At 42.7% G+C, this 12,593-nt stretch overlaps 2 protein-coding genes across 3 annotated transcripts; one reads left to right on the forward strand and one right to left on the reverse strand.

Annotated features, from left to right (window-relative positions):
• Positions 1 to 1,717: 1,717 nt before the first annotated feature.
• On the forward strand, positions 1,718 to 6,497 carry rab33ba (RAB33B, member RAS oncogene family a). The gene is made up of 2 exons (XM_051420853.1): positions 1,718 to 2,237; positions 3,478 to 6,497. Exons 1-2 carry the CDS (start codon positions 2,019 to 2,021, stop codon positions 3,973 to 3,975), a joined length of 717 nt encoding a protein of 238 aa, XP_051276813.1. The 5' UTR covers positions 1,718 to 2,018; the 3' UTR covers positions 3,976 to 6,497.
• Positions 6,498 to 6,531: 34 nt separating this feature from the next.
• zgc:113425 (uncharacterized protein LOC541425 homolog) lies at positions 6,532 to 11,976 on the reverse strand. 2 transcript variants are annotated; one of them, XM_051420855.1, is made up of 7 exons: positions 11,857 to 11,976; positions 11,477 to 11,761; positions 11,136 to 11,195; positions 9,251 to 9,382; positions 8,383 to 8,529; positions 7,171 to 7,228; positions 6,532 to 7,034 (listed from the first exon to the last, which is right to left on the reverse strand). In XM_051420855.1, exons 2-7 carry the CDS (start codon positions 11,639 to 11,641, stop codon positions 6,925 to 6,927), a joined length of 672 nt encoding a protein of 223 aa, XP_051276815.1. In that variant the 5' UTR covers positions 11,642 to 11,761; positions 11,857 to 11,976; the 3' UTR covers positions 6,532 to 6,924. The 2 variants fall into 2 exon arrangements, with proteins under 2 accessions (XP_051276815.1, XP_051276816.1); XM_051420856.1 differs by having other exon boundaries at positions 6,532 to 7,031; positions 11,477 to 11,973.
• Positions 11,977 to 12,593: the final 617 nt, after the last annotated feature.

Raw genomic sequence — 12,593 nt, forward strand, 5'->3', positions numbered from 1 at the left:
AGATAATCTGTGAAAAAAATCTGGTTCGTTCTAGTTCAACAATAGACAAGAATCCACCGGGTCTGAACAAAAACAACCAATCAGTGCCGAGAAGCTTTGGGTTGGTGAATTAAAGAAAGTTGATTCTTGAGGCTCATTACCAGCGTCGGTATTTGACGAACTGGGAATGAGACTCAACCATCATTCTCGCCTCTGATTGGTTGTTTTCCTTCTGGCAGACAATTGCATCAACAACATTTTTTTTAAAATAAGGGGAATCAGTGAAGATCTAGGGGATTACTTTGTTAGTTAAACTATATTGTGTAACTGGGGTTTTTACTGTAACTAACTGTTTGTAACCTGTTTTAGTAATGTTAGTTTTTACATTGAGGACAGGCTAAGCTAAGCTAACATGTTTCTTCATCAACACAATGCCAATATTGATCATTAATTGTATGTCAGGTAGTATATGAAAATTGAATTATTTTTCTACTGACGTGTGAACTCATGTTTATTTAATTCTCTCATGTGACCAGCAGTGGTCGCTGTTGTACTCACCAGTATTCCCTGGCAGGGAGTACAGGCAGGAAGAGTCAGTTAGCAACAAATGAACTCCAGTCACCTGACAGACAGCCAGCCAACAGGTGGTGGCACTGGCGACCGGTTGTTTTATAGTTACTATATTTTGAGTCTAAAATGTAACCTAGCTACTGCTAATATAGCTAGCTAGTACATTTGAAAGCACTGAACAGGACTAGCTAGCTAACATATTAGTTAGGTTATACCAGAGAATGTCTAATAAGGAGAGAAGTTCCACTCTCTGTAAACTTCCGGGTTCTGAACTGTTGCAGTTCCACTCTGGTTCCATATGAGGGCGCTCACAGGATGAGTGCAGAATGAATGGAGCTCTATGGAGCTATTCCCCTCAAAATCCACTTTTCTCAGGATATCATTTTTTGTCTAGTAATTTGAATGTTGCATTCGAAAGGGGATGCAAAGAAATGACACATTGCTGGGTGTTAGATTTTTTAGAGTCACTTATTTGCTTTAAAAAGTCTTTTAAAATGTCAATGATGTCACACACATCGTACGGCCAGAGATACCGCTTTACGGCAAGTCTCAACAACAACTCAACCTGTAAGAAATGGAAAGGACATAAGTACTCGTTCATTCAACTTTCGACCTATAACCCATGTTGAACTACAATCAAATCTGAGATTTCTCAACGACAATCAGGTGAAAGAGACAAATTTAGCCGTCTAGCTCCATCTGCTCCCATTCATTCAGCACTGATGGGCGATCGCCCCCAGTGGAACTCTGGTGGAACTGCAACCAAAATTCAGTACAATGGGACTTAATAGAGAGTGGGCTCTCCGTAGATGGGCTCTGGCTATACTCAACAAAGAAATCTATCTATCTATCTATCTATCTATCTATCTATCTATCTATCTATCTATCTATCTATTCTGACACTAAACATAAATGGTACAATCAATTATCATCTGAATTCTGAGTAGAAACTGAAAGCAGAGGCTAACATTTTATTGGTAGTGAGCAACTGCAAACTGAAGTGAATATATTTGATATTAGTCAGTGGTCCTAACAAACTGCTAAAGCCGAGGTGGGCAGTATTTACTGCTTGAAAGTTTGAGTAAATTGAATTCTTTTAACGAAGCTGGCATTTACATTCTTTCCCACGGGACAGCGAACGCTACACGAACTGTATCTCGCGAGAATAGACTTCCTTGGACAACACTGTACGTGGCTTCGCAGCTGAGGACTGGGAGTGTTTACCGGGATGCACTCGTTTGAGACAGAGACAGTGTGAGGGTTGTTGACAGCGTTTGGACGTCGAATACATGTTGTGTCTTCCTCACGTATGTTTTGATAACGAACGGCAGCGGGTCTCGCGGGAGCTTCTTATTGGCTGTAGCTGGTGTGACGGCGGCTGAGGACGCCTGACGGGCTGCTAACGTCAGTGCAGGAGCTGCTGAGGTGGAAGGCTTCCCCCTGCTGAACGTCCAGCCTGCCGGTGTGACATGGCGGAGAGCGGGTCGTCGGTTGAATTCTCCGGCTCTCTGACTCTCCCGCCGCCGAGGACCCGCATCTTCAAAATCATCGTGATCGGGGACTCGGGTGTCGGGAAGACCTGCCTCACCTACCGCTTCTGTGCCGGGAAGTTCCCCGATAAGACCGAGGCCACGATCGGGGTGGACTTCAGGGAGAGGCTGGTCGAGATTGACGGGGAGAAAATCAAGGTGTGCGGTGCAGACACAAAGACACTGTTAAAAAAAAGCTGTGTGAATGTAATCCAGATGTGGATCTATGTGTCTGGGTATCCTGATGTGGAGAACACAGTAGCTCAGATATACTGTAGATAGATAGAAGAAGTAGGGGAGAGCAGGGACTCGTGTAACGTTACACTGGGAGAGAAACGTGTGGGCTCCCAGCTAGTGGCAGGGTCTGCTCATCAGCAGTGCATTACAGCAGTTAAATGCCTTGCACAAGGGCATGATAATGATGATGAATGAGGGAGTGCTATGTATTCACTCTCCAGGCTACATTTTTCCTAAAGCTCCACTGACCCCTATATGCAAAACCATTAAAGGGACAGTGCACCCCAAAATCAAAGAAATCCTGTTTTTCCTCTTACCTGTAGTGCTGTTTATCCATATACATTGTTTTGGTGTGCGTTGCTGAGTTTTGGAGATATCTGCCATAGAGATGTCTGCTTTCTCTCCAATATAATGGAACCAGATGGTGTTCAAGTTGTGTTGCTCAAAGCACCAAAAATATATTTCAAAAACTCAACAGCAATGTCTCTTTCCATACATCCTGACCTGGTTAGTGAAGATAATAATCAGGCCTTGTTGTGCGCAGTTTCATGTAGGAACTACTTTATTGTTATGTATTACTGCTGAAGAAGGAAACGTGCGTTTACTCATGAAGGAGAGGCTCATGTTTATGACAGCACAGTATGTAAACATTAATGGCGTCCTCCTCAACTGAGTGGTAACTTCAGCCAGCTCTGAGAAAGCTAATGTTCAGCTGCAGATGGAAGGTGTAGTTCCAGCCACAGCTGATCACTCAGCAACTCACACTGAGACAATCTACATGGATAAAATATGTATTTTTGATTTTGGTGTGAACCGTCCCTCTAAGGTCATTTAGATGACCACTTTTAATTGAAAAATAACAGCTAACCCTACTTATCAGCCCACCTTTAAAGCCTGGTAATGTAAACGTTTAAAGGTTGCATTTTAATTTGTTATTGTTCGTAAATTGTAAATGTTATTAGATCAACAGAATTTTATTTTGGAGTTTGGTGTAAAGTTGCTTTTGTTATTCTATATGTTTCTTATTGTCAACAAATCCCATGAAAAAGACCAAACCCAACAATATGTTGTCACCCAGTGCAACAGTGTGGCTTTCACACACACAATACTTAGGTCTTCTGTTCTATTTTCGCTGATCCATCTCCACACTGTGCCCCCACAGATCCAGCTGTGGGACACTGCAGGTCAGGAGCGCTTCAGGAAGTCCATGGTGCAGCACTACTACCGCAACGTGCACGCTGTCGTCTTCGTCTACGACGTCACCAACGCTGCCAGCTTCCGCAGCCTCCCAGCCTGGATAGAGGAGTGCAAGCAGCATGCATTGGGTACAGAGGTACCCAGGATTCTAGTCGGAAACAAGTGCGACCTCCAAGACTCCATCCAGGTGGGCACAGACGTGGCGCAACAGTTTGCCGACGCCCATTCCATGCCTGTGTTTGAGACGTCCGCAAAGAACCCAAACAGCCAGGACGGAAACTATGGTGGAGGGAACAGTGACCACGTTGAGGCTATTTTTATGACGGTGGCCCACAAGCTGAAGTCTCAGAAGCCTCTGGTATTGAGCCAGCCACCCGAGGGATCAGGGGGTACCATCAACCTGAGCAGGGTGAGGGATGATGGGGGAGATGGGTCCAGGAGCTGGAGCTGCAGCAGCTGCTGAGGGAGGAAGATGGAGGGAAAGAGGGAGACAACTTCAGCCTGAGGCTGCACAAAGAGATTGAAGACGGAAGGAGCAGAGGAAAGAGGCTGAGAGAGAGAACGGTTCTAGCTAAATGGCTTCATAATCAGCACAACACATAGATGAATGTCTCAAAAGGACACTTTTTTTTTAATGCTTGTGCTTAACTTTATAAATGACTTTAAATGGTCGTGGGGTACAATTTACAGATTACAGATTGTTGTTGTTGTTGTTGTTGTTTAGGGATGCCAAAATCAAGTTGGAAATGATCCTGAGTGAGGGGCCAAAACCGAGTCTCACTCAATGATTTAAGCTCCGAGCTTGCGCCACTGAAATGCTCTTATCATCATGTATTCTGTGGCAACAGAAAACATGTATGCAGAGTGGCATTAATAAATAAGGGATTTGCGATATACATTTCTTTATTTACAGTTTTACCATGGCCTGATGGGAGGGTAGGACTTATACAGGGGGGAAACAGAACGTGTTAAAATACAGCCTCTGCCATTTTGTTTGTAATTTTAGGCCATAATCTGTGACAGTGTAGTATAGACGGTATTATATTGAAAGGTGTTTGTGTTATTTTAACTGCCTCTTTTTTGTCATTTGTGTTTGCGTTCATCTGCGATGCTCACTTTGGTTTAAGCTCAGCCGTTTCCTTAAAGGTGCCCTGTGGAGTTCCCTTGTAAACAAACAATAATGTGTTTCCTCTTCATGAAATCAGCATCATTAAAGGGGCTGTACGATATATTTAACACTAACATTATTTAACACTTCAGCCATCAAAGTCAAGACACCATGCAATGTTAGTGTTAATGTCTGGTAATGGAATTGGTTGTCCCAATAATCGATATTTTTATAATAACAGTGGACGGTGTGAGAGGAGGCGCATATTGTGATGAACCTATAAAGAGTTAACACTGCAATCTACAGCTCCCCTCAGCTTAACTGAGCTTTACAGTGAGCTTTAGTTTAAAAGTACTCTCTCGGCGGTAGGAGGCCATTTTTTGTGAAGCGGGAAAAAAGATTCTGTAAGTCATTATAATGAGAAACTTTCTCAATATTTTGATTTGGTATCTGAAAATAATGACTTTGTGATGAAGTCATTATTTAGAGATTCTAAGTCAGTATTTTAAGGGAGTTTCTTGTTAGTGGAAATGGGCTTCCGTAGAAGGCAGCTGTTTTCTGGGAAAAAGCTTTAAAACCCCGCTGTACACTACCTGCTCAGCACCAGACAGTTGACAGTCAGTTATGAGACAGAATGCGATGGTTGAATGAACTGTATGGGCAGTTCTCCTAGCCGTCAGTAACAGTTGTGAACAATGTGAGGAGGGAGTAAAAAAGTAGACCCCTGCTGGCTAATGCTTGTTGAGCTCAGTTTGTTAGCATGCAGCAGCGGAGCTAACACTCTGCATAATGGCGGCGTGATGTTTAAGGACCAGTGTGTACAGCGGCATCTAGCAGCGAAACTTTTTCTAAGCTAATAAGAACACAACAATGCTTCCTTTCAGCTGATTACACACTAATAAAACATACCTATGAATATTATATTCCAGTTCTGCCAGTAGATCCTCCTCAATGTTACACACTGGACCTTTAACATCTCAAGGTGAATCTTTAAAAACACATCTTTTGGGGAATGTAACAGGAATGGTCGGTTCATTTAACGATAAAGGACACAAAGGGAACCTGTAAGGACAGTCTCTGTTAGCCGTTCCCTTCTCTTGGTGAACAAGAGTTTAGTACTGTGTAGGATAGCCAGTGAATCAAACACATACCTCTCAGTGTGTAAGGCTTAGTAGTGTCCACCTCTACATGTACATGGATGCCTAAACCCACTACTTATCCCGTATGTAAGCTTGTGCTACAATATTCAGCATGTCTCTCAAACACCATTGTATGATAACTGCTGACGTTAACTTCTTCATATGCCATAATGCATCAGACTGCAGCGTTGTGTCTTAGTGGTTAGGGACGTTTGTCGTGGCCACAGCTGGTCCTGTGGCTCCTCTGCCGATGGCCCCCGTGTTAATGTCTTCTTCAAGGATGTGGACTGTCAATCAGACCAAAAGGCCTTCTCTCAGGACTCTGTTCAGAGGCTATGCACACGGACGGAAAAGACTTTCTAAGCACAGACGCGGGCTGTTATCTGCAGCTGTGCGGCTTGTCAGTAATGTGACATCATGTGGGTGTTTTATTGTTTTACATTTGGTTGCTGCTTTCTTCTTCAAGTGTCCTTTGTTTTTGATAAATACCCCCCCCCCCCCAACCATCCGCCTTCACACCGGGTCCTGCTATAATTTCCTTTGCCTTACTTTATTTCACTACAGCCATGAACAGGAAATATTGCTACTGTATCTCTCACTGCAAATGCCCAGAAAGAAAAACATCCAATTACAGATCGGTATTAATTCACAAAGTGGCTGGTGAATGAACCTGCTGGAGTAGTTGCAATGGTTTTGTCATGTGTAACCTTGCAATAAACTACCTTGGACATTTCAAAATGTGGAGTCACCTCTCTTTAGAAAATCACTCAACTCAGTCAGGTTTTATTTATTAAATACACATAAAACATTTTAGAATTGATATATTGAACACTACTCACTTTCACACAGCACACAGGGAAATAGGCACGGGTCACATATACAGGTATTCAACTTTGGCAAGGTTTAAATGAATTTGGCAACAAATCTTTGGTCAAAGAGGAAATAAAGACACTGCCACAGTCCAAAGTGCTTGATCAACAACTCAGAAAAGATCTCTATACAACTTTCCAATCTGACATCTTTAGAGTTTTCAGATTCCTTCTCTCTGTCCATCTTCAAAAATAAGAAATGTAGGCACACCATTATAATCCATAATCCCCTCCTCTTTGGAATGGAGGAAAGGAGCAGGGATGTGTAGGACCAGTCTCTAATGTGGTGGTGTGTGTCAGGTCAGTCTGCTGTATGGAGGCAGTTTGGAGGGAACCTCCTCTTCCTCAGTGGTGCCCTGGTCAGTGGACTGAGTTGGAGAGTTGAAGAGCCTGTCGTCACCTCCTGCTGGACGCAGAGGAGAGCTACATGAAGGGACTGCTCACTGCTGAGAGCAAAGCTTCAACACTACCAAACGCACAAGTAGCAGCAGCAAGTGCTGGCGAGGGTTAGCTTAAAGATGATGGTTAACATCGAGTCTTACCTTGCCATGTGCAAACCATCTCAGTGTCCCCAGGGTCACACTGAGGAACCAGCGTTTCCTGCAACACACACACACACACACACACACACACACACACACACACACACACACACACACACACACACACACACACACACACACACACACACACACACACACACACACACACACACACACACACACACACACACACACACACCCTTTGATATCTTATCTGCAAAATGTCACTTTTTAAGGAAGAAAAAAAAAAGCCTGGTTCTCAGAATAATCAACACGATTAGCTTTGTAAAGAAGAGGCAAAACTTTAAAAACCACCGTGAGTTTCTTACCTGACAGCAATGTCACAATGTACTACAGAATGTCCTACTCAGAGGAATCTCTTATTATGGTGTTTGAAGTACAGTCTTAGAAAACTCACTGTCTGCTAAACCCCTTGTTTCAATCAGCAATCCTAGTTGAATTTTAGTAGTCACGGCTGAGCTAATGCTAATTTAGCATTACCTCATCAGCTGACTATAACATTTTGTGGGTTTTCAGATTAAGGCAGTAAAAACCCCACTCATCCCACTGGTTCTGCATGCTACTATATTAGAGTTCAGGGTGGGGTTGAGTGAGTACTCAGCTGAAACAGTATCTGGTACAGATAATGGACTTTTTACGAGTATCAATAATGTGCTATTATTCATACTACATATAGCAACCTCTATTCAAACATTGCTCTGAAGCTGCTCTGTAAATAGTTTTCTAACAAATATAGCATCTTCTGATCAAAAACTCTTACTGTGATAACATGAATGTAGTCATCACATGCATAGTTAAAAGATTGTGTAGTTTTAAAACAAGTCAGCTAACATTAGCTTACATAGCAAGCTAGCTTAAACTGATACAAGCCAGCAGTGACTATTTAAAAAAAACTGCTGGCCAGAAATAAAAAGCTGCTTTTGTTTACCTCTGTCACAAATCGAAGCCCTGCATCTTTGCTCTATGACCCATTAACAGTTAAGCAAGCCTTGGTCAACTTTCTCCTTTATTGTACTTAGATATGCTTTATGGTGGGCTTGTCTATGTTGGTGGGCTAATGTTAGTAAAAGGCTACATAACTAGCTGGGTAATTTACATCAAAAGTTAGTCATCTATACAATACATCAAAATGTAGATTAGATTGCTTTTGCTCATATTAAGGCTATTTGTGGTGACTCAGTTCTTCCCTACCAATCCAGTTCTGGCATCATAGCAGCCACAGCACGGAAGACTGCGGCAGCCCACATAGGCGATGAGAGAGGAGAGAGCCAGGCTGATGGTGCAGGTCAGCAGTATGGTGGCGTTGGCCCCCTTCACCATCCGATGAAGCACAAACGTCTGAGCAGAGAGAGAAAGCGTGTAGGTGGTCATGGCTGTGATGTTGTACTCAGTATGACCTTTTAAAATAGATCCCACCAGGGTTGTACCCAGACATACTTCTGTGTATGTGGTTGACTCTACAAGATTCATTTTCAACATATAGACCACAGTGTTGGTCGAAGGGCAGTCGGGCACTATACAGAAGATTAGGAAGTCACAAAACTCATTAGGAATCATCTTCCGTGTATCAATATTTATACCAATTATAATTGCTGTCTGGCCACTAGTTCTCGAGATATCTTGCTCTCTGTTGGAATGACTGAGAATGACATCCTCAAGCTTCACTGCGAGTGCTGCAAACAATGGCCAATTTAGTATTGCACTTCCATAAAGCTCGCAAATTTTCAAGAGACAGATTTTTTTTAAATGCTCGAAATGTAAGCAGAATAGGATGAAATATCCTCACTGTATGTCTAATATGTTACACTGCTGGATCCTGCAATGCTCGTCCTATAATACTGAAAACCAGCCCCAGTTGGTTCCAATTACCCGTTCAGATATAAACCTGCAGTCTGTGAGGAAGGGCTTCATTGCTTACTAAATAAAAAACACAGGGTATCACCCAAAGGAAATATATTGTGGTAGTGCATCTACACTTGTATTTGTATGTGTTTGTCTGTATGTGTGTGTGTGTGTTTGTGTGTGTGTGTGTGTGTGTGTGTGTGTGTGTGTTGGTTACCACTTCGGGACTGTCGTGGTGGTGGAAGACCTCCTCATCCTCCTCTCCGTAGGTGAGAGTGAGACAGGAGTAAGCTGATATGAACACTGCAGCCGCACAGGAGAGTCCTGCTGCTACCACCATCACACTCACCTGCAGGGACAGGAAGTCAGATGAAATCGCACTACGGCCTGGTTCAAATATGCAAATGGCAGGAAGCTGCAATTTGTTTGATAAAGATGTGGCAGCATTACAATAAAGTACTGTAGTGCTGCAGAGGTGCCCTGCTCTACAAATCTTGTTTTAAGACAACATGTTTATTTGAAACAGAGCCCCCAAAATTTTACATTCTTTTTTTCTGTTTGTTGTTGTTGTGAAAATTCAATTTGTGATGCAAAAATAATTCCCACACTAATCATGAATCATATTTCAATCGCAATATCTGTCAAAATGTTGTTTTTACCATATCATGCAGCCGTAAATTACATCAAAGCTTTGCGTAGAAACACTACGAACGAGTGGCAGTGCTTCCCAACCGAGCAGCTCGTCCATTACTGAGGGTAGATACTGTATTATAAGAACAGTATCGCCGCGGTCACGCAGGTGAGAACTGGTTCCAGATTAAACAGTAGTTAAACATGCCTTTCTCTACTCTCTTTCTACACTCAGAGATAATATAGCAGCTGCGTCGACACTAAAAACCTGAGTGGGTTCCTTTTTCTCCCCCACATAGAAAATTCATCAGGACTCAGTAAAAGGAATCTATAAAGAATCAGACATAACAATAATGACATTGGTAATAAAACCTCATCAGTTCCCTTCACTAAGTGAGTCTGTGATACTTAACTCTGAGTTTATTATATATAACTATTTATGATTATCCTTGTGGAATTTTGATCTAATTCCTATAAAAGGAATCTTTTCAACAATACACAAAACACTAAATATGTCAGTGTTGTACCTTATCTCAGCAGTGGTGTGCATAGACACATTCAGAGGGGGGGGTTGTTTCCTCCTACCTTAAAGGGTTAGTTTGGATTTATTGTAGTGGGGCTGTACGTGGTACTTATCCATAGTCAGCAGACGGAGGTCGGCACATTGTGCGTTTAATCAGCTAATTTAACTGGAACAGACTCATAAGATCTTGTTTAGTCAGTGTGATTAATTATTGGATAGAGGCCTTTTAAGACACAAGTTCCAACATTTTTCTTTGATATTTGCTTTCCATTATCACAGTTTACTACAGCAGCAACACTTGGACTCACATAGGGGAAGGCATGGCTTATCTCTAAATAATATTTGTAGTACCCCTGAAATGTTCCAGAGGACTACATACATACAGAATTAAATGTTGCGGAATTAAAGTTAGTAACGGTCAGGAATAGAGAAATACACTCTCTTACACACCAAACTAAAAACATAATGTGATTATTATGACACGTTACAACATGATTCACCATTAGTGTGGAAATGTTGTGACGTTTGTTGGGGTCAGTTTTCTACATAGTACAGTACTACAGTACTACATTATAATGCTGTTTGTCACACAGTTAAAACACTACAGCTCTTACAGTTTGCATATTGCACTTGAGCGACTTGGATAATATTTAGATTAATTGTGAAACCATAATGTCATTGTTTTGAAATGCACAACTGTCAGAAAAATACAGCATCCATAAAAGGAACTGAACTGATAACTGATAACTGATAACGTGTATGATTGGATGATGATGGATTGGACAATTTGGAACTGGTTCTCAATTCCAATCCCTCATCTCAACAAGGAATAGTGTCCTTTCTACTATTCATGGAAACTGAGTAAGGTAATCCAAAAAGAGGCAAATTGGGGGAAAACTTTGAGGCAAAAAAGTGCAGAGAGAGACATGAAGAGTCGAGATACCCTCACCAGTACTGAGTTCTTCCTTTGGGAGGCAAACAGCGCCAGAACACCTGGAGAGGCCATGATCTAAAGGGGGAGAGAGTAGTCTGAATGAAATGACAGCGGCAGGCAGCAGGCAGGAACAAAGGCCCGTTATCGCTTACATTAGGTTCACACCAGACTCCATTCAATACTCAGGCAATTTAGTGCCAACATGCTGCCAAATTTGACTAACATGTTATTCGCCCTACAGAACCACACGGACACTATCGGTGGCCATAACGGTCAGTCCATACATGGTGATGCTGCTTTCACCAGCCCGTATTGATTAACTGAAAAGAGTTTCTGATAGAGGATCAATATCTCACCAGTCCTCCCCAAACCGGCGTCCTGGTGGTACTCAGCGGGGTATTCTTGCGGAAAACAGCGTCCATGAACCCGCACACCACACAAAGCCCCGCACAAGCTATCTGGAGGATACCGAGGACGAGCACGCTCTTCTGGTTGAAAATGAAGTACCTGTATCGGTCCATGTCCAGGTATTAACCCGCGACAACGTCCCCTGGTGCCAGTCCGTAACTGTCCCCGGTCACGGCTGAAGTTTAGCCGGTGTGTTAGGTTAGCTTGAAGCTCGGTATCGGTTTGTGGGCTTTCTGTGTCAAAAACATGAGTCCCGGTGGTGATAACGGCGGTAAATGTTTCTGAAACTTAAAATAAAGTTGTTTTCATCGTAGAGAGTCGCACTTACTGTATTCCTCTCTAGTTGTGTGTATCTTCCGGGCTGCCGTCTGGTTTCAGTGTCGTTCAGCAGGTAGAAAGTTTATCCATTAACCTGGCTGACCAGCAGCAGGTGGAGGGAGGCGCATGGGGAGTTTACTGCCCTGAGTGTGGACTCGCAGGTTGCCAAGCCCGGCCCCACTACTCCCGCGTATTTACAGAGCATTTAAACAGCAGATAGAGAAACAGTGGTTCCCTCAACCAAATATGTCCATTTATGAGTGAGAGTTAAATTTACGCTTCAAAACCTTTAACATGTCCAACATTTGACTAGTAATATGGGTAACATTACATACAGGGGCGTGTCCAGACTTATTTGACTAAGGTGGCACAGGTTGGGCACTGACTTATTCAGGGGTGGCATCAAGTATATGAGCTTTCCAGTCATTCCTAATTTATGTAATCCTGACACTGTTTATGGACCCCAGTATGCATTGATATTCAGATACACTGGGTGAAAGGAACACATTTATATCACATGCAATAAACTGCATGGTTTTTGCCCCAGACTGCATGAGATTAGCATAAAGTGGGTATGTCTGGAAAGGGGAGACTATTGGGTCCCCTTATAACCCAAATTAATTCAGATATCTTGAGGTCAGAGGTCAAGGGACCCTTTTTAATATGGCCATGCCAGTTTTTCCATCGACAAGCCTAAGGAATGTTATTTAGCCCCTTTCACAATATGCTAGCATGCTAGCTCATCCA

The sequence above is a fragment of the Dicentrarchus labrax genome, unplaced genomic scaffold (genome assembly GCF_905237075.1).
Source record: "Dicentrarchus labrax unplaced genomic scaffold, dlabrax2021, whole genome shotgun sequence".
Lineage (NCBI taxonomy): Eukaryota > Metazoa > Chordata > Actinopteri > Moronidae > Dicentrarchus > Dicentrarchus labrax.

Excerpts from the sequence above, each read along its gene's own strand:
- zgc:113425 (XM_051420855.1), bottom strand. The coding sequence starts at position 11,641 with ATGGACCGATACAGGTACTTCATTTTCAACCAGAAGAGCGTGCTCGTC. Across the intron at positions 7,229-8,382 it reads ATGATGCCAGAACTGGATTG|GAAACGCTGGTTCCTCAGTG; the intron begins GTAGGGAAGAAC and ends TGTGTGTTGCAG. Across the intron at positions 7,035-7,170 it reads GATGGTTTGCACATGGCAAG|CAGGAGGTGACGACAGGCTC; the intron begins GTAAGACTCGAT and ends CTCTGCGTCCAG.
- rab33ba (XM_051420853.1), top strand. The coding sequence starts at position 2,019 with ATGGCGGAGAGCGGGTCGTCGGTTGAATTCTCCGGCTCTCTGACTCTC. Across the intron at positions 2,238-3,477 it reads TTGACGGGGAGAAAATCAAG|ATCCAGCTGTGGGACACTGC; the intron begins GTGTGCGGTGCA and ends GTGCCCCCACAG.